Raw genomic sequence first — 27,808 nt, 5'->3', positions numbered from 1 at the left:
CCTAACCCCCAGGACCTGAGAATGTGACAGTATTTGGTGACAGGGTCTTTACAGAGGTAATTAAGGTAAAATGAGGTCACTAGGGTAGACCCCAATCCAATCTGCCTGGTGTCCTTAAAAGAAGAGATTAGGACACAGACACATGGGGAGACACGTGAGGATGCCTGGAGAAGACGGCGTCTACAAGCCAAGGAGAGACGCTCGGAAGGTACCAACCCTGATGACACCTTGATCTCGACTTCCAGTCTCCAGAACTGTGAGAGAATCAACGTCTGTTGTCTAAGGCCCCCGTCTGTGGCACTCTGTCATGGCGGCCCAAGCCAACTAAAGCACCCTGCTTTCTAAAGGCTTTTTAAAAATGCATCCATCCCCAAACAGGAGGTCTGGGACCGGCCACTTCCTACCCGAAGGTGTCTACAATGCCGCTGCCACTCCAGAGGCATTGTAGAGCTGACTCCGACACAGCCCACTCGGCCGTAGCAAGAAATAAAGAAATGCCTCAGAAATCCATCCTCCCTCGGACCGTGGCAGCTGGGTTCTCCGGGTCCCAGATGTCTGTGCAAAAGCTAAATGAAAACAGCACTGAGTGGCCGAGAAGCAGGGATGTGGGTGGACACTCGGTCACAGCTAAAGCTTCTGAGACTGAAGAGTGAAGTTGGTAAAACTGCAGAACGCTTTTTAGTAAAAAGCCCTCACTGCTGAGGAGAGCCCTACCCAGGAGATTCCCCGGGGACAGAGAAGCCACTGCCACGGCCGCAAAGCTCCCCCTCTGATCCCCTGTGGTGACTGACGGCTGTCAGCTGGAACGTCGGGCGCCCCCTCCCAGGGGTTCTGGCTTTTTTCTTTTCCATCCTTTGATCAACAAGGGACAGCACCCCGGGACACCCCAGGTGAAGCCTGGCTGCAAACTCGAGCACTGGTGTTTGGAACCTGCATTTCGAAAGAGGCCGCCTGCTGCAGAATTACAGGGGAAGGAGGTTAAGAGTATCAACCAGAAAGAGGTGGGGTGGGAGCGGGAACAACCGCAGGCTTGGAGGGGAGGCCGGGGCACCTCCCAAAGCACCGTCCCCGCCGCGGTCTCTGCTGCTCCCCGCCCGTCACTCCAGGTGCTTGTATTTGGTGAACAGGTTATAAAGAACCCGCAGGGTGGATTTGAGGTCCAGGTTCACCACATCTGCAGAAGGAAACAGAGAGCCCGTTTGGTGGATGAGAGAGTGTGCCCCAAGCCTTGGTGCCCCAAGCACTTGGGAGACACGGGGGACATCCTCTGTGTCCCCAAGCGGGGCACTTCTGCCATCCCCCAAGATGCAGACTGCTGTGAGAGCCCCCGGGCCGCTACCCGTGGGATGAGCACCTGGGATGGCGAGGATGCTTCTTCATCCCTTCTAGGATTTGCATTGGACAAGTCTGCGTGGTGTAGGGTCTACGACAACCGAGGACATTTACTGGGGACCAAACACCCACGGGCCATCCTGTGCCAGGACCACGGGCCTCCTGGGGCAGGGCAGGTGGGAGCTGCTGTCCCACCCCCTCGAGGTCAGGCACAGCGTGTGGCCCAGTAAGTCCCAACCGCCTTGTTTGGTGGGAAGGGGCTCTGTCCTCCTGGGAGTCAGGGACCTGGTTCTGCTCTCTTGCTCTGTGAGCTCAGACCAGGGGCTTGGGGAGGGCTGTGGGGATCACGGGTCACAGGACAGAATTCCCGTCCCCGGATGAGGGTTCAGCAGTGGCCGCTGAGCCTCCCAGGGGGTGTGTGTGGAGGACACCCCACCCAGAGTTCATGCCATCACTGTAGGGCGGTGATTCCCAAAGCGGGGTCCCCGGACCAGGAGCGCTAGCGTCACCTGGCAACTTGTTACAGACGGGACTTGGAGGATCCATTCCACGGCCCCCAGATCAGAAGCTGTGTTGGAGGAAGCCACCCTGCCCCCGGGATTCAGATGCCCATTTGCATTAGGGATTCCTCGTATAGATCATTTAACATAGGAGCCAGATATGACAGCGAGGGGGGGCTCTGCGGGTCTCCACTGCCATTCAGACCTCATGGGGCATGACTGAGCCACGTCCCTGCTCACGAGCATCGCCCGGGCATCAGGACGTTGACCCGGCAGGCATTAAACTGCAGTAAACCTCTAATATCCTTTCAAGACGTGAAGCGGCATCTCTAGCCCGAGCAATGGCACCTGGAGACGCAATTCAATCCTGAGGCCGTGGAGCAGAGGCCACGTCCTCCAAGTCAAGTGGTTACTAAAGAATCAGCCTTGGTGGCTCTGCCGGCGCAGGCCTCTTGGTCCCCGAAACCCTGAGCACAGGGGACATGTGGAGCTGGGGTCGGCAGAGCCCAGCCTTTGAGCCACACGTGCGGGGCCTGAAGGGAGAGACGTGGCTGGCCGGGCAGCCGCTCTAAGACCTGGGTCAGGGCGTTACCTTCGGGGCGAGCCTTGGGCTTCTTAAGGCCTCCATCCAGCATCAGCTCAAAGGCAAATGACACGTTGTGGACCTGCGGAGGAAGCCAGAGTTAGCACCGGGGCCGCAGCTGGTCCCAGGCCCGCCCGCTGCCCCCTGCTTTCCTTCTAAAAGGACGGGATGGGACCAAGTATGGACAGAGGGAGCCTTTGGAATAACTACGGCCACGAGGACAGGGGTGTCCTGGGCAGAGCGACAGGATGGGCAGAGGGAGGGTGAGGGGGTCTTTTGAGGGTAACACACAGTCACCTGTTGGTCCTCACTCCCCTCACCAATGATCGGGGGCGGCTGGGACATGCAGGGACGCGGGCACAAAGCCTGCCCTCCAGGGCTGGGGGTCCCCAGCTCCCGACACATCCACATGATGACAAGTGACAGTGACTTCCTTTTACAGATGAGGCAACCGAGGCTCAGAAAGGACAAGTCACCTCCCGAAGGTACCCAGCGCCGTGCACCGTCCCCAGCATAAAGCAGCCACCCCCGTCTGCCAGAAGGGCCTCGAACGAGCGGAGTGTGACAGCTGCGCTCTCGGCAGGACAGCGGTGGCCCCGGTAAGGGGCAGGCAACTGGACCCCACTGGAACTGATGTCAGGCCGCTGGGGGCTGCAGCTGGGCTCTGGTCCTGGCCCTCACCGGCACGGCCCCAGAAAGGCGGACACATCCGCATCCCCACACAACCTCCCCCTCCAGCCCTCGGCCCGCAAGGATGCTCGAAGCTCGCGTTCTGCTAACGGCTGCCGCAGAGGTTAGCCCCGGAGCCTTCTCTGCTGTGTTTAAAGTCCACCTGAACCACAGAGATGCCGGTGATCAACCAAATCACAGGCAGCCAAACGTCTGCTTCGAGCAAAGGCTGGTGCGGGGTGGAGGACCAAAAACTAAAATACCTCGCCAGTGTCAGCGCTAGAAAGGACTTTAGGGCTCTTCATAATCGAATACCCTTTGAACAATAACATTTTCATGATTTCACTGCAAATGAAATCAGAAACACGCTAACAAGTTTACCTGCCATGTGGTTTAATAATTAACCAGGAGAAAGACATCTGGCAAAATAACCCTCAGCTAGTCAAGCCGCAAGAGCTTGGGGTGCGGCCGGGAAGCACCCAGGCCACGGTGGCACCGGGCCGCGCTCAGAGAAGCAAAGGAAGCCACGGGCTGCTGACACCAAGAGGAGCCGGGCCCTGGCATGGGGGACACGGCCCAGAGCGGGCTGGGAGGGCCGCACATGACCAGAGGCTCTCGGGCCGTGCAGAGGCGGTGGGGAGACAGGAGTCAGGCTGTCAGAGCCCCACCTGCAGTGCCCGGAGCCGGCCGGGAGGGAGGGCTGCACTGGGCTGGGCCTCGAGCTGCGACGAGCATGGGAAATGGACAGGAGGGTCTGTCATCTCCCACTTTACAGAGGAGGTCCCGGGGCTAAACAGATGAGGACATTCGTGCCAAGAAAGGTGCAAGGTTCAAGGAGATGGGGCCGGCACTCAGCCCACCCAAGTCTGGATTCGGAACCTGGGCCCTGTCTCCAAAAGCATCCTGCTTCCTCGGCCATTGGCTGCCAGCCGTCCAGATCCCAGAATTCATACACACACGACAGGCTCTGAGTGGGGACAGAGTCAAGATGGCAAAGAGGGGGACATGGAACAAATCAGGTTAGACCGTCAGCCCAGCGTGGGAACGGATGTCTTCCGTGGCCCCACCAGACCTGCAGGCTCCGCCCCCAGCACAGGTGTGGAGTGTGGTTCAGTCCACGAGGTCCCGCCCCTACCCCAAGGAGAGAATAGCTGGGGAGGGGGGCACCCTTCCACGTCCCACTTCTCCGCAGCTGCTCAGCACAATAGTGATTTGTGTTTTTTTAAGTAACAATAATTTGTAGACTTTTTTAAAGGTTTTATTTTACTTTATTTATAGATTTTTGGCCACACTGTGCCGCATTGGGGATCTTTGCTCCCTGACCAGGAATCGAACCCATGCCCTCTGCAGTGGAAGCACAGAGTCATAACCACTGACAACCAGGGACGTCCCAACAGTGGTTGTTTTTTTTTTTTTTTTTTTTTGCAGTACGCAAGCCTCTCACTGTTGTGGCCTCTCCCGTTGTGGAGCACAGGCTCCGGACACGCAGGCTCAGCGGCCATGGCTCACGGGCCCAGCCGCTCCGCGGCATGTGGGATCTTCCCGGACCGGGGCACGAACCCGTGTCCCCTGCATCGGCAGGCGGACTCTCAACCACTGCGCCACCAGGGAAATTGCCCCCCATCCTCCTTCCATTCTCTCTCAGAGCCATGCCTCACCATACACAACTCCTCTGCCCTGGCACAGAAGCATCCCCAGAGCCCAGCCCCACAGACTGGGCACAAAGAACAGCAAACAGCTCCTGCTGAGGATGTGAGGTCACCTCCCTGACCGTGATCCCACAGTGTGACACCCCCCCCCCAGCCTCGAGCTGAACCCCAAGGCCCTACACTGCTGCTACGAGCCAGCCCACGGGCAGGACCCTAAGTCCTTCCTCTCTGCAATGCAAAGGATTTTCAAAAACCTGGCCAGGTGAGAGAAGAGTAGAGGGTCCCGAAAAGGAGTGGGCTTTTCCAGCTCTGCCCCTGCTGACTGTGACCCACCCCCCACCATGGTCCCAGCCCCCGTGCGAGGTCCCGATTCCTCGCCAGGGTAGGGAGTCAGACGAGGAGACAGAAGGGGAAGCACCTTGAAACTGCAAAGCCCTTTCTGGGATTTGCTTCTAGGAATAACCTCCAAGTTTCCAGGACACACTCCACCCCGAGAGAGAGGGACGCTGTGGAATCTTCCAGAAGGTGAGTGACAGGCCCAAGGGACCCAGCAAAGTGGCCAGCACAGAGCAAGGCTCAAACGGTGGGCCTAAAACAAGAAGCCGTCGGTGGTACCCATGCCTCTGAGACAGTTCAAAGGGGCCGTTCATTTGTTTGCAGGAACCTACAGGGTCAGAGACGTCTGGTCTCGTCTTTTTAAAATCCAGTACAGGGGGCTTCCCTGGTGGTGCAGTGGTTAAGAATCTGCCTGACAATGCAAGGAACACGGGTTCGAGCCCTGGTCCGGGAAGATCCCACATGCTGCGGAGAAACTAAGCCCGTGCGCCACAACTACGGAGCCTGCGCTCTACAGCCCATGAGCCACAACTACTGAGCCCACGTGCCACAGCTACTGAAGCCCGCACGCCTAGAGCCCGTGCTCCGCAACGAGAAGCCACCGCAATGAGAAGACCGCGCATCGCAACGAAGAGTAGCCCCTGCTCACCGCAACTAGAGAAAGCCCACGTGCAGCAACAAAGACCCAATACAGCCAAAAATAAAAAACAAATAAATAAATTTATTTTAAAAAATAAAAAAATAAAATCCAGTGCACTTGTTTAAAAACACAAGCCCACGACGCATCCCTGATTTTGCTGAGTCTCAGCCTCCTGCCGCTGCTGCAAAGATTCCCAGCGCCTCGCAGTCTCGGCCCGGGAATGCTCCGTGACGGTCTCTCTGCACATGTCACCACTGCCTGGCCACATTTGGACGAGGTGCCTGGGAGATCAGGCACTGGGACCAGCCTGAAGTGGGTTCAGGTCTGTGCAACGGGGAAAGGCCACCACCTGCGAGGTGGTCGGGAAGACCTGGAGGTTAATAACCACCATGGCTCACGAGGAACCTCCCAGCGGTGGCATGATGCCACGACTCCCTGTGGGGAGGAAAGCAGAGAACCCAGGGGTGGGAGCTGGGGGCTAACGTGGCCAGAGAAGGACCCTCCGGAAGGCCCCTTCCGAGGAGAGCTCCAGCGGCCCTTGGGTCCCCTCCTTGAGGGTCGATGGGCCAGTACCACGCTGGGCACGGTCCCCTACAGCAGCCTTCCCTTCCTGGCTCCCGATCAGAGGCAAAGGTGGACCGAACAGGCCTCACACCTCCCAGGCCAGAGAGCGACTGACAGAGACTTTCATCCCGTCTCAAAGGGAAGGAGACCGAGCTGGGAGGGGACGCCCCTGCCCCTGCACCGAGCCCGTCCTGGAAAGAAGCCCAGCTCCAGACGGCCTGACTAAATTCACCCTTCTCGCCAGCCTTCGTACACATCTGAACAAAGAAAAGATCTCTCCAAAACAACGTTTCTGCAGCCAGCCACGTGGCCGGGAAATGCAAGATGAGCCCCGTCACCCAACTGTCTTGTCTTCTTGCTTCCTGACCGGCCCCGCAGAGCCCTGTGCATCCCCGCTCACCGCGGACGCAAATCTGCCAGGACCTCGCTGATCTGCTCTGATTCCATCTCAGCAGGCAAGACGGCAGCGGCATTTGGCCGCGAGCAAACCGCGCTCGAGGTGCCAGAAGTGGGCAGATTGATCAACACTGGCCCTGCTTCCATGTTTCTCTGAACTGCTGCCACCTGCTTGCATTGTCTGTCTCCCCGACTCACGGTCTAGCGCTTCGGGAAAATAAAATGACAGATGCTCTCGAGTTCAAGCAATACGGCCAGTCCACGAGCCAAATTTCTAAAAGCAACGCGCTAAATACTGCTGGGATGGCTGGACCTCGGGAAGCCCTGGCAGGTGGCAAACCACCTGGTCACAAGGGCATCCCAAATGTGAAGGTCATGCCCTTTGACCTGGACAATCCTCTTTGAGGGATTTTCCTAGAAAACAATCCACAGGAATGAAAAAAATATATACACACATACATATGTCTGTGTGTACCTATTCAAGACAATGCCTTATTGTTTTGTTTTTAAATACTTTTTAATAGATTATTTATTTTTGGCTGCGTTTGGGCCTTCATTGCTGTGCGCGGGCTTTCTCTAGTTGCGGCGAGCGGGGGCTACTCTTCGTTGTGGTGCGCAGGTTTCTCATTGCGGTGGCTTCTCTTGTTGCGGAGCACGGGCTCTAGGTGCACAGGCTCAGTAGTTGTGGCACGTGGGCTCTAGAGCACAGGTTCAGTAGTTGTGGCGCACGGGCTTAGTTGCCCCGTAACATGTGGGATCTTCCTGGACCAGGGCTCGAACCTGTGTCCCCTGCATTGGTAGGCGGATTCTTAACCATTGTGCCACCAGGGAAGTCCCTGCCTTATTGTTTTAATAGTGAAAAAGAAACAAGTTGATCGCCCAAAAGCGGGGAACAGGGAGACTGTGACCTCAGAGCCACTCCATAGACTTTGTGCTGCCACTTAAGATGGTATATATAGGAAGTTCATGAAGCGGCAGGAAAACCAGACAGAATGTCTGTGTGTCGTGAACAGGGGAGGGATTTGCAACTCTACTGACCTTTGGCCACAATGATTAAAACCAGCATCGTGCCGGGGAAAGACCGGAAGAGAACGAGGCACACGACACCTGGATGCGTCAGGCACTGCCCACGGGTTTCCTTCCTTTCCTGAGGGTCACGTCTAACTGCAATACCATTTTCTGGGCAGTACTTATTTTTTGGAGAACGCAGCTAGACTCCAGAAAGAGTGGTCGGGGGACTCTACACTGTGCCCTTGGACGAGCGCATCCCGGGCCACTCCCGGGATGGAGACCACGCATGCACGTACCTTCTGATCGAAGCTGTCCGGGGTCAGGTAGAAGTTGTGCAGGGGTACAAAGTAGTCTTCCAGAAGCCCCATGAGTAGAACCAGGTACACGCCATCTGCAAACTACAGAGGGACACGTGGTGATGTTTCTGGGCCACGCACGGGGTCAGTGAATGATCTGCAGCCACTCGAAAGGAGGAGAATGTTTTAAAGTAAAAAAAATCCATCCCTTGCTGAGGAGAGCGAGCCTGCAGTCAGGTGAAGGACGAGGGTGCAAAGCGCGCGCTCGGGATTGGACGTGATGACCTGTGTGTTTGGGATGGAGCGCCGCTGCGTGGAGAGAAGCAGACCACTGACCTTGGGGATAACGCTAGCTCCCAGCTCTCTGGGTTGTCGTGGGTCCCCTGCGGGGCGGGAGGGGGAGGGGTGGAGCAATGAGCGCCCGGCACGCAGCGGGCGCTCCATCAGCGAGCAGGGGCCTGTGGGCACGGTTAATCCACACCCTGCAGGGCGCCCTGGGCTTCGGTTTGGGGTTTGCTGCCCCGTTCTGCTTGCTCGCTTTGTCAGCTGCCTGAGTTCCTCCTTCTAGCGGTATTCGCAGCATGGGAAGAGACCCTCCCGTGCCCCGGTGACGACGGGCTTCTGCGTGCACCCGGCACGCGGGTCCGTCCTAGCTGGGCCCTAATCAGCAGCCTGCAGCCTTACCCCACACCCCCAGCCCCTCAACCTGCTACCCGGCCCAGCACCACCTCCCATGCACGGGAGGGGCCCAGGAATCTAGAGCCGAAGACTGTGCTCTTTGCCGGGGCCCCTCACCCCACTCCGCTGCCCACCGCCCAATGAGCCAGGACAGGGCGCAACTGCTCCTTTTACAGATAAGGTGATGGAGACCAATGAGGGCAGGACAACTTGCCAGAGGGGAGGAGGGGACCAAGGCTCAGGAGGCAGAGCCTGGTCTCTGGGACATGGACCAGCCCCACCCCCCAGCCCCCGGGGCGGGACAGGGGGGGCAGGACCCGCCCATCCTCCCAGAGGGCAGGCATGGTATCTCTGAGGCCTCCTGCAGATCGAGGACTCGTGAGGACCCCAGCCTCCAGATTCTGGAACCGTGTGGTCCGATATGGTAGCCACTGGCCACATGTGCCTAGTGAAATTTTTTACGAAATTTTTTTTTAACTTATTAATTTATTTATTTGGCTGCAACGGGTCTCCGTTGAGGCATGCGGGATCTTTCGTTGCAGCACACGGGCTTCTCTCTAGTTGTGGCGCGGGCTCAGCAGTTGCGGCATGTGGGATCTTAGTTCCCCTGACCAGGGATTGAACCCGCTTCCCCTGCATTGGAAGGTGGATTCTTAACCACTGGACCACCAGGGAAGTCCCTTTACAAACTTTTTTGAATGATGTTGGCTTATTTCAGTAAAACGTACATAGCACGAAATGTACCATTTTAACCATTTGTCAGCGTGCATTTCAGTCATATTTTGTACAGTCACGTTGTTGTGCAACCAATCTCCAGAACTCTTAAGTTTCAATTTAAAAAAATTTAAATAAAATACAAACTTCGGCTCGTCAGTCACACAGGCCCCATTTCAAGTGCTTGACAGCCACACGTGGCCAGTGGCTACTGTGTCGGATGGTGCAGTGATAGGACGTTTCCATCACTAAAGAAAGTTTCACTGGCCAGCCCTGGGCTAGAAGGCTGCCACGCAGGACAGCTGGACAGCTGCAAGGGGCCAACACCCAGGAGGCTTTCAGCTTCCTGAGACCCGCAACCGCAGTGGTAAAAAGAGAACCTGCAGAAGCGAGGACGTTTTTATTAAAGGCAACAGCGGCAGCTCCCTCCACCATCACAGCCAGGCGGCCGAGGATAAAAAGTCAAAATCCCAAGCCTCCAACATCAGAAAGCCCTGTCCTCTGGAAGGGGAAGGGGACGCTGAGAAACAGCCCAAGGCAGACAGACACGATCATAACGTGTGAACGGGCAGGTCCTTCCTGGGCAGAGCGCTCCAGACCCTGGTTTAACGTGATCTGATCGACCCTTTGCCTGCGCGTCACGAGGTTCACGCTTCCACGCCATGCAGACGTCACCTACTCAGCTCCTGTTCTGGCCGACAGTGCTGGTGGAATGTTCTGGCAGCTCTTGCCCCCTCCCCGGCGACACTGAGCCAGCGCACCCCCAAAACCGCTCTCTCACCAACACTGAGCCATTTCCAGGGATACAGAAGAATCCAGCCCCATCACCTGCCGGGAGGCGTGGGGAATGGGTGTTGAGGTGCCAAGATGCCTGGAGAGCCTTTGCTGATTTCCAAGGCATCTTCTAACCCGCCCTGGGACCCCCGTGTCACAGGAGTGTGGGAGAGATGGTCACGCAGAAAGGAAGGCAGGGGAGGGATGGGGTACCAGGAGGGTGAGGGCCAGGCGGAGCAGGCCGGCTTATCAGCAAATGAGTGGGACCCTCGGTTTTCACACGCGCAAGAGCAGTGGCCCTCCGACGGGGTGCCCTCACTCAGCATCCAGGGTGCGGCTCTGCAGGAGACGGAAATCCCCAGGAGGCCCACCGCTGTCTTCATGCGCGTGTATTACTGACCTTTCAAATGCATTTTCTCCATTCCAGTTTAAACATGTGGGGAGAGGTTCAAAGAGGAACTGGCTCAGTATCACAGCTAGGAAGCCGCCCACAATATAAAAGTGGTTTTAAAAAGAAAGGAACACACACACACACACACACACACACACACACACACACACACACACACACACACAAACCCTGAGCAGGAATTTGAGCCTCTGACTTCCAGGACATCGAGACTTTAATGATGAACATATTTATCAAAATACCCAGAATCCTTTGCCACAAAAGGAAAACAGTCTGCATTTCTGTGGCCAGTGATCTTTCCTGGTAGACTGCTGGTTCAAAATATTTTTAAGATATTACTTCATATTGTGCGGCGATAGAAAAAAAAATGGACATACTGAGTAAATAGAGATCAATGCAAGTTGAAGTTTAGAGTCTCAGCCTAAGATGTCTGGCTATTAATACTGCTGTGCAGGCCCGCCTGGGCAGTGCCAGTCGGAAAGAGTTGGCGAGGATGTGGGTTCTCGACAGCGCCAATGAGAGTTTCAGGTGGGCAAACCTTCCTGGGCCCTCCGTGTTACCACGGAGAAATGCTCTAACGACCCCGTTTCTAGAAGTTTATCCTGAGGAAGCAGACAAGGGCACAAACAGCTGTGTGCCAAGATGCCCGCTGAACAGCTATGTACAAGATCGGCAAACGTCCCATCATGAGGACTGGGTTTAATGACGGACAACACAGCCTTAGCACAGAATAGAAGGCAGCTATTAAAAGTGACAAACACAGACAGACAGCCCAGACAACACAAAAAGGACTAGACAGAAACACGTACACACTCACACAAGAACATGCCCACACTATTCAGTAACAAAAAACACTTTACAAAACAGCTGTACAGGAGGACCCATTGCCATTTCAAAAAATACACTTACGCCTACAAACCATCTAGAAAAATACACATCCGGCCATTAACTGTAGTTCATTACCTCTGGAGAGGATGACGGGAGAGTTTAGGGGCAGTAGACAGAAGGACTGTTGCTTTTCAATGAGTACACTTCTGGACTGTTAGGATTTCAAGCCGCCAATAATCAGAGGATAAATGTGCAATGTTTTAGTAAACGGATAAAAAAATAAGTGTGTTTGCAAACAATGCACAAATAAATATACACATTAAAAACGGCCCATTCGGCTTTCAAACACAGACCCGTGCTGCCCACGATGAGCTACCCGTGCAGAGAAATGACGTGGAATAAAATCCCCGGCACCGCTATCCCTGGGTGATGGGATTACGGATGACTTTTATTTGTTTTGCTTATCTGCATTTTCAGACATTTCTACAATGAACCTGAATTACTTTTTTAATTAGAAAAGCAAATGAGAAGAGTTAAAGAAAGAGAAAGGAATGAATGCCATCGCCCAGGGGTCTGAGAAGCATCAGCTGCGCATTAGAGAAATCGGCACTGAGAACACAAAAGACGCCAAATTCAGGCACGCAGCTAATCCCGGGAAAATTATATTTTGTCTTTAATGCTTGCCGAGCACTCGAAACATATTTTCACGATGGTGCTTCCGCTCTGAGTGGGGGTGGGGCAGTCTACTTTCTATACTTACTGTAGGAGAAATGCTTTGTGCGTATCCATTAGAGGGATATCAGCAAGCACTCGCTAGGTGCCAGCCGCTGCGCTGCGTGCAGGACGGCCACCGACAGCAGAAGCAGAGGGGGCCGGGACATTCCAGACTGAGGGACCCGTACACGCACAGGCTCTTTGGTGAAGGTGCGATGGCATCTTGGAGGGTGTTATGCTTGAATTGTATCCCCCCCCCCAAAAAAAGATGTGCTGGGATCCTAACCCCCAGAATCTGTGACCGTGAATTTATTTGGAAAACCAGGGTCTTTGCGGAAGTCCTCACGGTAAGATGAGGTCATTAGGGTGGGTCTTAATCCAACGCGACTGTGTTTTTACAAAAAGGGAAAATTTGGATACAACACCCACAAGGAGGCCGAGACCGGGATGAAAACATCTAATGACCCAAGGAACGCTAAAAATTACCAGCAAGCCACCAGGAGGCGGGGGAGAGCCTGGAACAGACCCCTGCTCAGAGCCTCAGAAGGAACCAGCCCTGCAGACACCTTGATCTGGGACTTCCGACCTCCAGAACTATGAAGACATAAATGTCTGTTGTTTAAGGTACTAGCTGAGGTAGCCCCAAGAAATTAAGACAGAGGGTCTGGGGGAAGGCCAGGATGGCTGGGGCTGGGGCTTTCCTGGCTGTGGGATGGGCATTCCTTGTTAGACGAACACACTTTGTTCACACGGCCCGCCGGGGATCAGAAAGCCGGCTGAAAATGACACCGGACAAAGGGTCCCTCAGCCCAGAACACAGCTTACCTGGGTCTCCAGTTCCGTCACCTCCAAATTCAGCTTGTTCAGGTGCTTGTTCACAAATGTGATGAGAGACTGCAAAGCAAAGCGACACGGGAACCGTGAGCAAGAGATCCAGCTCCCACGTTGGGGGACAGATGTGACATTTGCCATCACTGGCTTTATGCAACGCTTCCATCATCTCCTCTGTTTGCTAAAATAAAATGCTCGTGTTTAAAGCGAAATGTTCTTACAATAACCCTTGGTTTTAATGGGATAATGCCTAAATCTATCCCAGCTGGGGAAGAAACGTACATCTCTGTTCCCCAGCCCATGTGCACACACGCAATCCACACACATACCACGTTTAACAACCCTACAGAAGAATAATCAGTGCCCTCAAGAAGGATATAACTGTCAGGGGGAGATAAATGCTTAAATGTAGGCTAGATGTAACCTTGAACTACAAAAGACTGAGAGAGAAAGGCTGCCTGGGGCCACACCCATCACAGTGTCAGTAAAGGATGAAACGCCAGAGATTTTCTGAGCCCTGGTTTATATGTACATAGGGCCACTGGCTTCCCCTCTCTGGCAAAAGTTTAAAACTTGCCACGTGTAACTTTTCTTGGTAATCAAACCCAACTTTCATGGAAACTCAACACCAACCCCACCTCTGCCTACCCTGGACATGATGTCATCCCTTTTTCATTCCACCCAAATCTACCATGTGCCAGGCACTTTGCTTCTCGCTAGAGACACGAGACAGTAACTAAGACAGAGCCCCACCCTGAAGAGTCCGAGGCACGATTCTCCACATACACACCCAGCGGAGGCCACGGAGAATCGAGAGAAACGACAAAGCCCTTGAAACACACAATGGCGGGGCGGGGCGGGGCGGGGCGGGGCGGGGGGTGTTGACGAGAAGTGCGTGGGTCCCTGGAAGATGTGGCGCAGGGGGGTAGCATTTGAGCTGGGGGGTGAGCCAAGTGGGAGATGAGAGTGTGGGGAGAGGGCGGAGCAGCCACCCAGGCCACGTACACACGTGCGAACCCTCCGGCACCTTCCGGCTGCGGCTGGATGTGGGCGGGATGGGAGAGAGTAGGAGGGCATGACCTTGGAGGGACCTGGAGAGGTGGACGGGAGCCCCGAACACAACAGTTCCCAGTGTGGGAGTGGGAAAGGGCCAGACTGGAAGCAGGAAGCTGTCGGGAAACTAAAGGATTTTGTCTTGGTCAGTGCTGGGGTCCCCCCAGCGTTCCTTTTCAAAGAATAAATCAGCGTCAGATCTACCGAAAGACAACATTACTCCACATCACATTCAACTCCACCTAGCAACTATCTACTTCGAGCCAGGTCCTCGCACAGGGAGGTCGCGTCGTATTCTCACAGCGTCTGCCTCTGTCCTGACAGATGGGAAACCTGCCGCGAGGGGTTATAATCTGCCCAGGTCACACAGCCTGTAAGTGGGCGGAGGGGGGATCGTGGCAGGTATGAATCCTCTTCTTGTGCATCCACTGAATACGTTCCGTCAGGTTTCTGGGGGTCGGATGTGGCCGGGGGCGGGTCGGGGGGCAATGCTCTGAGGCCCCAGGGTATGTCTCTCGTGACCCGAGAATGCTAAGACAGCTCCGCCCCAGAAGGACCACTGGGATGGTTCTGCCAGCCTTTTGCAAAGTGCTTCAAGAACTAACAATCTCACTGTCCCAGCCTGGACCAACATTTTCCAAACATGGGTTCCATGGGAATTTAATATGTTCTATCCCCAAATAAATAAACAGATCTCACTACGGACAAACATGCTTGGAAAATGCTTCCTACTAAGCCCCCTCTTGGAGAATTGCAAAGCATGTCAGCATATTAAAGGCTCTGAGAAGTCCTGCATTAAGAAACCTGTGTGGGGAAATTGTCCAAGACAGAGAGCTCTCTCCCCAGGGTTAAGGGCTCAGATTTTATAGGCTCAGATCCATCCCACTGCTGCCTTCCTGAATGAGAGGTCTACAGATGCTCAGATAACTCGATGTGCAGCGAGTCTTGATTCTTTTGGACGGAGAGCAAGGCTTCCGGGCAGATCCCCTTGGAAGCTCGCTATTCCCCAGCCTGACTCCGGAGCCTCGTTCACACGGTTTTGTCCGGTTTTGTCCATCCGTAGACCGACCAGCAGGCTGCCTGGGCTGAGGAAGGGCCTCTCCTCCGTGCTCCCGTCTGGGAGAGACGGGCCAAATGCAGCTCAGAACAGCTCTGCTAGCAACGCCTGCTCGTTTACCAGGCACGTCGTGAATGCGGCTTCAATGTAACGAGGCCAGCCCGAGCCAGCAAGCTGACACGCTGAAAAACATTTCCACATTGAAAAAAAGCCTTGATTCGGAATGAACCGCCCCCCGGTGCCGGTGGGGTAATTCACTCCACAGCAGCGGGGTGGGTGGGCAGGAAGATACCCAGGAGCAGAGATGCTGAGTTAAAAGGTGCTAATTTTATGCACCGCAGTTACGCTTTTGAATAATTACACTTCAATCCATGTGGCAAACATTTCAGAGATTTCAAACATTTTCCCACCTTCTTCCCTGCACGGAGTGTTCATGCGTAAGAAAAGCCCAGGGACAGAGGGAAACACAGCTGGATAGAGAGCTCACCTTCTTCACGACACTGAGCTTGTCCGGGGCGTGGTCGAACAGCGTGTCAAAGGCGTCCCGCTCTGCAGAGACACAGAGAAGGGTTTAAGGAGACACCCGTGCAGCTCTAATCCCCACCCACCCGGGGGCCAGGCAGCTTCTAATCCCTCTGATGTTCAGCCTGCCCAGAATCCTTTGCGTTCCTGCCAGAACCGAGGGGCGGGTGCTGATGAGCAGCAAAACCGAGGAAAAGATGCTCTGAAGGGTCCGTCTAACTTGGTTTCTATCTTTCAACCTACAATACGGGGGTAGCGTTTGGACAGCTGCCCCCATCACATCCTAGGACTTGAGGCGTCCTTGCCCCCTCCCTTTCCTCACACTCCTTGTCTTACTGGTAAATCTTCTCAGTAAATCTGACCACCGCCCCCGCTGGTCATGGCTGCCAACCCCATACAAGCCCCATCTCCCCTCACCGGGGGCGGTGGGCAGCTACAACTTCCTGCTTAATCGGTCTCCCTCCTACACGCCCAGCCCCTCCCATCCATTCTCCCTCGCAGCCCCTTAAAGTGTAAACTGGATCATTTCTTGCCCCTCCCCATCCCTGCCCGGACTAAAACTATCCACCAGCGTCTCATCACTCTTAGGATAAAATTCACTCCCTCTCTCATGGGCCCATAGGGTCCAGCGAGCTCAGCATCACCTCCCCCCGCAACGCACTCACCCTCCCTGACCTCACTCCACCCACCAGCTTGCCCCTGCTCCACCATCACACGCCCACCGCAGGGCCTTTGCACCTGCTGTTGACCAGCCTCACTGCCATAGGTTGCTCTGAGGTGTCACCTCCTCTGAGGGACCTTCCAGGACCATCTGCTTCTAAAGGAGCACCCCACTTCTGCTATCTGTCCTCTTACCCTGGTGCAATTTTCATAGCACCTATTCGCTACTTGAGAGCACATTTTATTTTTCTTTATCTGCTGGACTGTCAGCTCCTTGCAGGCAGGATCACTGTCTCACTTGTTCCCTGCACTGTCACCAGCCCCAGAACAGTGAAGGGCCCACAGCCAGTGCTCAGAACAAAGGAAAGAGCCAGGAAGTCTGCTCAGGATCCCTCTCCAGCTGTTCCCCCCGGGGTGTCCACCTCTGTTGGAGCACCTGCAGGGCCTGAAGTGACCCGTTCCACCGTGTCCCAGGGACCTTCCTTCTGCCAGGGACCCAGACCCACTCTAACCGCCACTCCTGGGCTCAACCATGTCCTCCAAATTAACACAGGATCAGCCCCTTCGCTTTCAGTTGTGAGGTCACGGGAGGCCGAGGCAACATAGCTCTCAGTGGACAAGACAGGAGCAGGGCTGGCTGGGGGCCGGGGGCCTGGTTCTAGCCAGACGCTGCCATGGCGGGTCACATGGGAGCAGAGCCCATTGTGCCCTGGAGCCCAGGCAGGAGGGCTGAGGTCTCCAGGGTGGACACAGCACTGTGGGGAGTCGCTGCCAGGCCCGAGGGGCTGGGGGAGGAGGGCATCTGGAAGGCCCTGGGGCCCCCACTCCTGTCCTCAAGAAGCCACCCATCCCCCCAGGCTGCCTGTGGGTGGTATCTGCTCAGACGACCTCAGCCAGCAGAGACGCCCTCTATTACTTGCTGGGGCCTGGACCCAAACGCTAGCATGGTGTGCTGGGGCGCTGGGGTAGGAAGACCCCTCCACGTGTCTGGAGGGGGCTGGAGCCCAGAACCAGAGATAACCCAGGGCCTGCTTCAGGACAACGCTGCCTGACCCAGGGAGAGGGGTGTGGGGAGAAATGGCAAAGAGCAGGCAGGTCGGGACTCGGTGAGCCGGAGCTGGGGCTTCCGAAGGAGGCATCCCAGCCACTCCCCCGAGGCTGCCCCAAAAGACATGCTCTCAGCACCCGCAGGCCAGGGCCCCGGCAGGCGGCTCACGCCCTCGTCCAGCCCAGACCAGGTAGCCGCCTCCTCGGCCTCGGGGGCGGGTGGCAGGAAGGAAGGTGAGGGGCAAAGAGGAAGGCGTGTGTGTGCGGTGTGTGCGGTGTGTGTGGTGTGCACACACACGTGTAACACATGGGTGGGGAGTGCGTTCGGGAGAGGGGCACGCCACTTTTTCACCTAAAGGCCAACAGCGACCAAGAGGCCCGGCCCCGCAGAACTCCCTCATCCAGCTTGCCTACCGCAGCAGCTGTAAATTATTTTTATAATCCTCTAAGTCGGATTATACTCAAAAAGACAGTCTGCTAAGAGCGGGGGAGAAAAGCTAAATCTCTACAAAGCAAAACACAAACTCTGAATGCAGCTTAAGAAAACCCCCAGGAGGAGAGCAGCCTTGACGTCAGCCGGGTGGCAGAGTCAGGGCGGCAGAGGAGCCATCGCAGGGACTGGAGGCCAGCGCCCCTGCGCCCCGCTCACCTGCACCCGGGGGACTAAATGGCATCACGGCCGGGTGTGTGTGGCCTTGGGAATGAAAACAGATACAGCTGAGAGCCTGGTGCCCGTGACGCAGGCAAAGCGCTTCCTGCCATAAGGCCCGAGTGAAAACAGTCCTGAGGTTCGCCGTCAGTGTAAGAATTAAGCAAGATGGTGAATAAAGGGCCAAGCCACCGCCGGGCAGGTGCGTCACTGATGCTCAGTTCCCTGATGCCTTCTCATCCTACCCCGCAGTCACAGGGATGAACAGGGAGCCATCCCGCCCCCGGGAGGGGCGCAGGCTGCGGGAGACAGTACAAAAGCACGGGTACCAGAGAGGCCTGCAAGATGCAGAAAGCGGCCGAATCAGCCAGGGGCCCCAGTGGCCACCCAAGGTCAACTTTCAGGGCCGCTTAGTTTGCTCCAAACAAAGGGGTTTTTGATTGAGTCAACGTTTTTTAAGTTGGAAGATCTGTCCAAACGTTCTGAATTTCTGGACCCTCTTGAAGAAATGGAAGCTGAGGCAACAGTGAACCTTCTTCCCCGCTCTCCCCAGATCAACGAGCCGCCCGTGGAAGCGGGGGCACAGACTCCCCCATTTGCCCCAGACCCCAGTACTCCCCACCGCACACAACACGGGGCCTGAGGGGCAGCCCTTCATCGTTCGATATTCCAGCCGCTTCCCTCTTCCGTGTGACCGGCCTGCTCTCTGAGGCACCTGAGCCTGGGGACGTGGACACAGGCCCGGGGTCAGAGGAAGGCTTCGCACGGGAGCCACGACGTTTGAGCCAGGGCAAGAGAAGGAGCAAGGGCGTTCCAGGCAGAGGGAGCAGAAAGCCAAGAGCGGGCTCCAGAGGGGGAGGCCTGCGGAGGGGGGAGGCTAAGAGGGCTGGGTCCCTCGAGGGTGAGCAGCTGTGGAGGGTGGTGACCAGGAATGGCGTGATCCAGCTGCGGTGTTAGCAGAAACGGGGAGGTGCGATGGGGAGAGACCAGGGGCTACAAGGAGACCAGGAAGAAGAGGGAGAAAGCTTCTCCTCTCCTCCCCAACTTCCTGAAGCCCGGGAGGGGGAGGGGCGCCTGCGGAGGAGAGGCAGCCGGCAAGCCCGTTGCCATGGAGATCAGGCTGCAGCTCCCCAGCTCCCCTGGGGAGAGAAGGGCCTCGCATCCACTTCAGCCAGGACAGTGATGCCAGCAGGAGGCGGGGAGGGGGAGGGGGGCTCCTGGGGGAGGTGCAGCGTGCACCCCCCCATCCCCCACCGCCGAGGCCGAGAACTCGGCTCCTAGTGAAGCTACCCGCCCCCACAACCCCTGCCCCGGGCAGACATTAGCCAAGCAAAGAGGGTCTGCCTGTTGTTTCGGAAGCTTCTGGAACGTGTGCAGCCCAGGGCTGGGGCTGCACTCGGGGGAGACATGCTCCAGCCCACAGGATGCTCACAGCTCAAGGAGCCACATGTGAAGGGAAAGAGCAAAGGGCCAAGCGAGGGTCCCCGACTGTCCAGACCCCCTGAGCCTGGCAGGCAGGGCGCAAAGCAAAGTGCTCCCAGTGAGCAAAGAGGTGAATAAAGAAATCATTAAGCAGGTGGGCGGGGGGTGGCAAGCCAGGGGACGGATGGTGATTCAGGCCGGGGGCTCAGGGAGGGCCTCCCTGGTAAGTGGAGCTGGAGATGCTGAGGGAGTGAGCCACGGGGGGATCTAGAGGGAGAGCATTTCCGGCCGAGGCTACTGAGAGTACAAAAGCTGGAAAGGGGGGCTTCCCTGGTGGCGCAGTGGTCCAGGAAGATCCCACATGCCGGGAGCAACTAAGCCCTCGTGCCACAACTACTGAAGCCCGTGCGCCTAGAGCCCGTGCTCTGCAACAAGAGAAGCCACCGCAGTGAGAAGCCCGCGCACCGCAATGAAGAGTAGCCCCCGCTCGCCACAACTAGAGAAAGCCTGCACGCAGCAACAAGACCCAGCGTAGCCAAAAATAAACAAAATTAAATAAAGAAATTAAAAAGAAAAAAGCTGGAAGGGGGAGCCCCGGGGTGCTGTTGTGGGTGACAGACATGCAGGCGGAGCAAGGAGGGCAGAGAGGAGGGGTGGTCTAAGGGGGTCTGGGAGGCCCCGGCAAGGGCTGCGGCTTTAGCTTGCGGCAAGCTGGGGGCAGTGAGAAGATTGAGGGGTGCAGAGGAACCAGCTCGAGGGACCATCGGGGGACCAGCACCCCGGAGGGAGGTGATGGGGTCCGACCTCAACCTCAGCAGGGCCGTGGGGCTCTGGGGGCCCCGAAGGCTGCCGCGGGAGAAGGGCCAGCGGAAGCTGCCGCATATCTGGGTAACCAGGAGGCCTCGGGGCCTGTGTCAGCAGAAGCCAAAACTGGGGGCAGATGAGTCGCCTGTCACCCACTAATTACCTGTTTGCATTTCACGAGCATGGGCGGCCTCGAACGTTCTGAGAACGACTCCCGACTCCTCGGCTTCTCAGGGTGTCACAGCCCCCTGACGCTCCGCCGTCTCCGGTGGCTCTCAGAAGGAGCCGCCCCCCTGGCCACCAGACCCTCAGGGCCCCTTCTCAGGGCTGCCAGGGCCTTCCTGGCCGAGCTTCCACCCCTCTGCACGGGAGGCCGCGCGTAGCCCCCAGCTGAACTGAGTCTCCCCGAGCCCCCAAACCTCAAACCAGGCCCATGCCGCCCAGGGAAGTGAAAACACACAGAAAACGAAGCAACACTTAAAGATGCTCCCAGGGCCCCGCTCAGGTCACCTCTGGGCCTCTACAGGCCACGGGCTCTGAGCCCCTCCATGCAGAAAGGACAGGGAAGCGACAGAAGGGCGCTCCAGGCCCCCCTCCCAACGGGCCCCCACCCAGACCCAGGGCAGGGCCAAGCCGCCCACGTCGCCCACTCTGCGCGCCCCATGCCGCCCTGGGAGCTGCCCTCCCCACCCTGTCTGCGCCCTCAGCAACTGGACACAGGAGGCTTCCTTTCCTCTCCCTTTTAAAATGTTTTTTAATAATAAAGCCATTAAAAAGAACTGAATTGCTACTTCAAAAAAATAGTGAAGACTGAATTTGCCCAGCACGGCTCAAGAACTACTTAAGGACATTTAATTGCTGCATGTTCTCTGGTTCAAGACTTTTGAAAACTAAAGAGCTGCATCCCCTCTTTGTACACGAGGGGCAGCGGTGGCATCCGTCCCCATAATCGCCATGAGGTCACAGAGGCCCCGTGGCCAAGCCCGTGGGTGCCTCTGGGGTGCACCCCTCACCCCGAGGCCCCCGCAGCTAGGGACCAGCTCCAGCTGGCAGGCTCACAAGGCACGGGGGGGAACTTCTATTTGGTTTCCACTTCTCCTTCTAACAGCCACGCTCCCCTCTCTGCTCCCTGGAGAACCCGGTATCTGGGGGGGTGGAGGGCTTCTTGTTTTGAAATATTCCCCAAAGCGGTGAGCCTGGCACAGGCTGCTTCTTGCTGCGGCCAAGAGCTTGGGGCTTCCCATCCCTAAGGGCCTATACACCGCCACAAGCGGCCCCTTTATTTGCCATCCCTCGCTGAGATGAAGATGGGGTCATGGGCCTTTAACGGGGCAGGGAACAGTTCCTTGGGAACAGCAAGAGTTTATTATTACTAGCGGTAACAGTAATAGAGAAACCAACACGAATAGAGAGAGAGTCGGGCCCTGGGCCAAATAGGGCGAACATTGATTGTCTCACAAAATCCTCTCAACCACCCCGAGGTCCCATCTCACAGATGGGGAACAGAGAGGTGAAGGAGCGGGCCAAAGGCCACCCAGCTGGGACCAGAGCCAAGGCTGCCTGACTCTAAGGTCTGTTAAGCTGGAGATTTTAAGGTGGAAAACTATATACGAAAATACATCCCGTAAGGAAGGTCCCTCCGGCTAGCTGACTATGCTCTGTATTCACTGGGACATCGCCACCCCCCCTTTTATCCTGGTTCACTCCCTCCACCGTGCTTTGCTTATCCCCGCCCTGGCTCCCACAGCTCTGAGAAGCAAACCACATGCCAAAACCCACCCGGGGCCCTGCTGCCCCTGTGTGACTTCCTGGGGCAGCCCCACAGTGCCCGGCGACCTCAGACTCCCCAGTCCCTCTCCCCAACCCCTGGGTTACTTACCAAACCGACCCATCATCAACCTGCAAACAAGAACAGAGAGGACCATCAGACGGGCTGCTCAGAACCCCGTCGAATAAGCAGCACGGTAGAAGGCGGCGGAGGTGACCGGCAAGTCGGAGCCCCCTACTGCCCAGTCGAAGGGTTGTTTATATAAATGTAAGTCACATTGTGATAAATTCTCTCCCGCTCTAATTACAAACGAGAGGGGCTTATGTAGATTGTCACTGTTTGCACAAGACCTGCAGCAAACAGCCATGATTATTTAAACCACCCCTTTAATGCCATTTGGGGGCTGTTTAATCACGGGAGTGGTTAACGCAGAGCGCATTTTAGCAGAAAACGGGTCTTCCAGCACCGTGAGTTTAAACCTTGAGTTTAAACTTTAAAATACAAGAGTGCAGATTACCCAGAGGTCACATTTCTGGGAACGAGCACGATGTACTTCCAAGGAATCACAAAACTAAAGGATGCTGGAGAACCACCGGCTGGGCCCTGATTCAAGGTGAGAGCTGAAACCACGAAGGACAGGCAGCTGCTTCCTCCTTGAGGATCTGAGATCACGAATGCCCTCTGTGTACTAGCGTCCTGAGAGGCAAAGAGACCTTTGCTTGATCCCCAAATCCCTCTAGACTCAAGTTCTTTGCCTCCATATTATTTAACAAAGAGTCTCTCGAGCACCTACTATGTGCAGGCCACGGAGATACAGAAACAAACACCGCATGGCCCCACCCGCATGACGCCTGATGGTGAGAGAGACTCATGAGCCCACATTTCCACACAGCCCGCGTGCACCAGAAATCTGACATACAGCAGATGCTATAGGAACTAAAAGGAAGGCAGCCACTCCTGCTTGGCAAACAGGGAGGGCTTCCTGGAGGAGGTGACCCATAGGACAGAGCAAACCTGGAGCCCGGGAGACCAGGCAGGAGGCTGGTCGGCCTCTGCTGGAAACCTCTCTCCACTATGACTTTGGGGTGCTCCCCCGCCCCTGAAATTTCCTGAGGGTCACACGACACTTCCCATAAGGCCCCTGGGTTGGGTTTCACATTTCTACAGACACAACCTCTCTTGACAGCTAGACTGCCAGCCCTCAAGGAAGGGAACTGCGTCCTCTCAGCCTCTGGGCGTCCAAGCAGGCCCTCTGCCCGGGTGCTGCTGTGAATCGTTGAGGCCACGCTCCCAGGGGCCGGCTCTGGTGACAGAGCTCCTACTGCCCCCCGCCGCCCTCTCAGGGCTCCCTCACCCTCTGCGAGACCGGGAAGGCCAAGCACAGCCTCTTCCCATCGCTGCACAACCCCCAACATGCCCCCCACCACAGGCCTGGCCGTCGCCCCCTTCGGTGGGCCATCTGCCTTCCCCCTCCCATCCAGGGTGACCACTGACTTGCTCTGACCCACAGAAGGTGGGGACACAGCATGCAGGGGTCCAGGGACCTGCAGCTGCCCTCTCACTCTCTGGGGACCCTGTGGGCACCAGGGAGGAAGCCCAGAGGACGAGAGACACAGGGAGGGACAGTGGCCCCCACCGGCCAGCACCACCCGCAAGACTGCTGACCCCCTGTCAGCAAATAAAATGACCGATGTTTTAAGCTCCTTGGGTTGGGTGGTTTGTCACACAATGATGGGTAAGTAAGATGCCAGTGCGCCCCTGACTCCCCCAAGCCGCCCTCCTCCTGCTCTTGAATGGGCCGAGCGGGCTGCCCGAGGCCCCCCGTGCCGGGCTTAGCACCACGTCCCCCTCCCCCTCCCGTGGGCCTGGAACAGATGTGCGCACACGTCAGGCCGCACGCCAGGCCGCACGTCTCTCCCATCTACCTGACAGCTCCCACGCCAGGAGCGGTTTCCTGTGTCAGCTCGCTTCTTGAAAGACCATACATGAATTCATGACACAGTAATTAATCACTCCGTGAACTGAGCAGGTGGGTGAGCTGAGACGATCCATTTTTAATGCTCTGTTTCATCTGAAACAGGTTTAGTCGGGAGGCACAAAGGCAGTGAATTTTAAGGATACTTCACAGGGTATGCCTCCTAAAAACCACACGCAAAATAGAGCCATTTGATTTGCTATTTTCAACAGATCTGAAGCCTTTTAGACTTCTTAAAAATTGCCCTCTGGCCTTCTCTAAGAGGCAAGGGACGGCTCAGGACTATCTCATCAAAGGAAGATTCTAGTTTAGAGGCGTGGCTCCCTCCCCCTGACGGGGCTAAGACAGACGGCTAGATGAATCAGGACCACAGTTCCCTTGGACCATTCTAAACACCTCTCCCCCACCCGCCTCTCAGCATTCTTAAAGCTCACCTTCCAAAGTAAGGAGTGACAGTCCAAAGTCTTTGGAGAATAACTTAGTTCCAACATTAAAAACTTTGAAGTGTTTAGCATACCCACCATATGAAAGTTCACCGTTTTAAATTTTCCCTCAACCTTTTCTCCCTTATAAGAGATTCTGAAAGTGCTCAGTGACATTTTTCTTTGTTTATTATTCCCGGTCTCTTTCCAGAGAAGATTTCAGGCAGCGTAAATAAGTTCTAACGCCTACGTCACACATATTTGATCATTTTTCTACTGGGGAAGAAATAAAAGATCTAGAATTTCTCATTTAAATACCAAACCAAACTGCTATCTTGCCCTTCCTCAGCAAAACAAAAACAAAACAAACTTTGAAGAAAGTGCACGGAGGATAGAAAGCTAGGGTGGATGCTTGCGATAAAATCCCATCTCAAGGTCAAGGAACATGGAGGGGAAAACGGCCCCCTGTGTGTGCGGGTCCCCGGCTGGAGCAGGGCCTGGGGGCAGAGCAGCAGGTCCACTTACTCGGTGGTCGTGGTCAGCTCCTCCGTGACGTGGCTGGAGTGCAGCAGGCCTTCCCGCTTCTGAAAACCCCAAAATGAACAAATAAATCAACACCTGGGCAGACAGACAGAGCAGGCGGGCAGCTGAGGCCGTGGACAGATGGCCCCAGGGCCAGGAGGCCAGCCTGGGGACAACAGAGAACTAAACAAAGGTTCGGCACCACACCCGAGCTATGCTCGGGGGATGGACTGCAGGGGGCCACACGGGTGACCCTTTGGTGGCTGGAACCTGCCCCACCCCTGCCCCCCTGCTCTCCTGCCCTCTGAGAGCTGGCAGCTGTGGGAGGTCTCAGGAGAAACATCTCCGCTCCCAAAGAACTCCTCGACGCCCTGCAGCTGGGAAAGGCGAAGAGCATGAAGGGACATACGTAACAGAAGGGAGGCATCGGATGAAACGACACACGTGCACCGGGTTGAACAGGGTCCCCCCCGGAAGTCACGTCCATTCAGAGCCTCAGAATGGGGCCTCATTTGGAAATAGGGTCTTCGCAGATGTAATGAGTTCAGATAAGGGCATAACGGACTAGGGTGGGTCCTCCCCAGTGACTGGTGTCCTTAGAAGAAGAGAAGATAGAGACATAGGAACACAGACCAGACGGAAGAGGCCACGTGATGATGAAGACAGAGACTGCAGGGATGTGCCCACAAGCCCAGGACAGCCGAGGGTGCCGGCAGCCGGCAGAAGCTGGAGGAGGGAAGGAAGGACCCTCCTCTAGAGCCTGCGGAGGGGCCCTGTCGGTTCCCTGATTCGGACTTCAGGCCTCTATTATGTGAGAGGACAAACATCTGTTTTAAGTCACCCAGTTTGTGGGATTTTGTTACAGCAGCCCTAGGACACTAACACGGTGTGCGACACACCTGTCCCAGAGCCCGGTAGGTACGGAGAGGCAACGATGGTGGGGGAGAGGAAGGAGGCGGTGGTGGTGTGCCCGGACCTCAGGGTGGAGCGCGGCAGCCTGCTAACCCAACCGCCACCGTGAGCCCATACTTGAATGCCTCAAGGGACGGGGGAGCTCACTACCTGCTGGGCAGCCCACCTGGACGCCTCTCGAGATCCAAGATCCCCACGCTTTCCTGAGCTCGGCCTCCCAGGGAACTCTCACCACTGGTCCTAGTGAAGGAGGAGTAGCCAGGCGTCGGGGGCCGTCAGCTTTCCCATGGCCTCACCCTGGCTGATTCTCAGAAGTGCCCACGGGGGGCGGTGGCGGGGGAGGCCCGGAGACATTTTATCCACTTATCCACACATCAAATGTACATCAGGCACCCACTAGATACCGGGCCCAGGGCTGGGTATGGGGCAGACGAGGCTGAATATTTTTAATTAATTTATTTATTTATTTTTGGCTGCGTTGGGTCTTCGTTGCTGCGTGCAGGCTTTCTCTAGTTGCGGCGGCACGGGCTTCTCGTTGCGGTGGCTTCTCTCGTTGTGGAGCACGGGCTCTAGGCACTCGGGCTTCAGTAGTTGCGGCACGAGGGCTTAGTTGCTCCGGGGCATGTGGGATCTTCCCAGACCAGGGATCGAACATGTCCCCTGAATTGGCAGGTGGATTCTTAACCACTGTGCCACCAGGGAAGTCCCAAGGCTGAATATTTTAAAAGTCTGTAGGAGAATCTCAATTTTTTGAGGACAGCATTGCAGCTCAGGAAAACCAAGTGATTTCCCAAGGCCACACTGCCAGGTAGCAAACGCGACCCTTCCCTCACTCCATCCCTCCACGAACTGACACACTTCTTACATCTCCCCATCTCAACTGGATAACCAGGCGCAGAGGGACAGGCCAGGGGCAGCTCTAAGACCTGAGACCAGCCAGTCCCCAGGGGCCTCCCCTCCCCGCTTCATCCTGCTCTGGGAGTGGCACAAAGAGTCCTCCTGTGACCTTGGTCAAGGAAGGACGCGCCAGCGAGTGTTTGCCCGGGCGAGTAGAACGTTCTGCAAACCCCAAAGATTTTCTTGGACCAAAGTGCAGGCCTGAAAGGAAATACCCCAATTACTGAGCTGCAGAGTGTTCCTAGGGCCCAGAGTCTGACGTACATGGGTTTGGGAACCATATGCTCATGTGTCCTTGAGAAGCCTTTCCCGGCAGACCATCCTGAGTCCAAGACGAGGGTGGCAGGAATGGTCCCCTGTCCCTGACACCACCACCGACCACAAACATTCCCCTTTAGGAGGCAAACGGGGCCAAACGGCAGGTAACCCTCGCCTGAGGCCAGAAAGGAACATTCCTGCCCATCAGGTCGGAGCCAAGCTCCAGGGGTAAACGGAGGGGTCAGACGGCTTCGGAAAACACAGGAGCAGCCAGAGCCTTGCAGACCGCAGAGACCACGGGACTGACAAGTTTAAAAACCAGAGGAGAGTGTGGAGCCGGACATCTCCGGGAACAGAAACACGAGAGACATCCATGTTCCGAGCGTAACCTTGACGCTCTGGCAGAAGCAGCTGAGCCTTCGGGACCCGAGCACACTTTCCTCATCCAGGGTCCCCGGTAACCAGGGCGAGGGGAACAGGGACACAGCAGGTGCTTGATACACGCTTACTGGACAAGACTGCACACACGAAGCCAAGGCAGGATCTGTGCCCCTGAACGCAGGGGAAATCGACAAGAAAGGTGTCTCCACCTCCGTCAGAAGGACCCTGGCTCCCAGTTACGTTTTTCCAAGTGGAGCAAGAGAGTCGACCCTCAAACACATGATGGGGGATGATGGATGTCATTGGGAGGGAACAGAGAGAGGCTCTGATCGGGGTACCGGGGTATCTGTTTCATTCCGCTGGTCTCAGCCCTCTCCAGTGACTAATAAGCTCATTCAACAGGCCCGAATTCTTTGCAGGGAAATGAATGCTCTTTTGCAAAATGTGGAAAAGTGAACCTCCACGCACTCACGCCTTTGAAGCTGCCTCTCTTCAGATCAGCGCCACTGTTTCTGCTCCATCATTTACTCTGAAG

General features: G+C 56.1%; 1 protein-coding gene across 1 annotated transcript in view; it reads right to left on the bottom strand.

Annotated features, from left to right (window-relative positions):
- Positions 1-1,025: 1,025 nt before the first annotated feature.
- The window catches only part of PARVB (parvin beta), a 111,320-nt gene continuing 84,537 nt past the window's right edge, over positions 1,026-27,808 (bottom strand). The window contains exons 7-13 of the mRNA XM_082850851.1: positions 24,829-24,887; positions 22,018-22,037; positions 15,522-15,583; positions 12,919-12,987; positions 7,977-8,078; positions 2,425-2,497; positions 1,026-1,174 (exon numbers count right to left, since the gene is read on the bottom strand). Of these exons, the coding sequence (XP_082706977.1) occupies positions 1,098-1,174; positions 2,425-2,497; positions 7,977-8,078; positions 12,919-12,987; positions 15,522-15,583; positions 22,018-22,037; positions 24,829-24,887 (462 nt within the window). The 3' untranslated portion in view covers positions 1,026-1,097. The remainder of the gene's footprint in view (positions 1,175-2,424; positions 2,498-7,976; positions 8,079-12,918; positions 12,988-15,521; positions 15,584-22,017; positions 22,038-24,828; positions 24,888-27,808) is intronic.

The sequence above is a fragment of the Leucopleurus acutus genome, assembly GCF_964270905.1.
Source record: "Leucopleurus acutus genome assembly, chromosome: 11".
NCBI classification, from domain to species: Eukaryota; Metazoa; Chordata; class Mammalia; order Artiodactyla; family Delphinidae; genus Leucopleurus; species Leucopleurus acutus.
The sequence above is the reverse complement of the archived record's forward strand: the minus strand, read 5'-3'. Positions and strand labels throughout refer to the sequence as shown.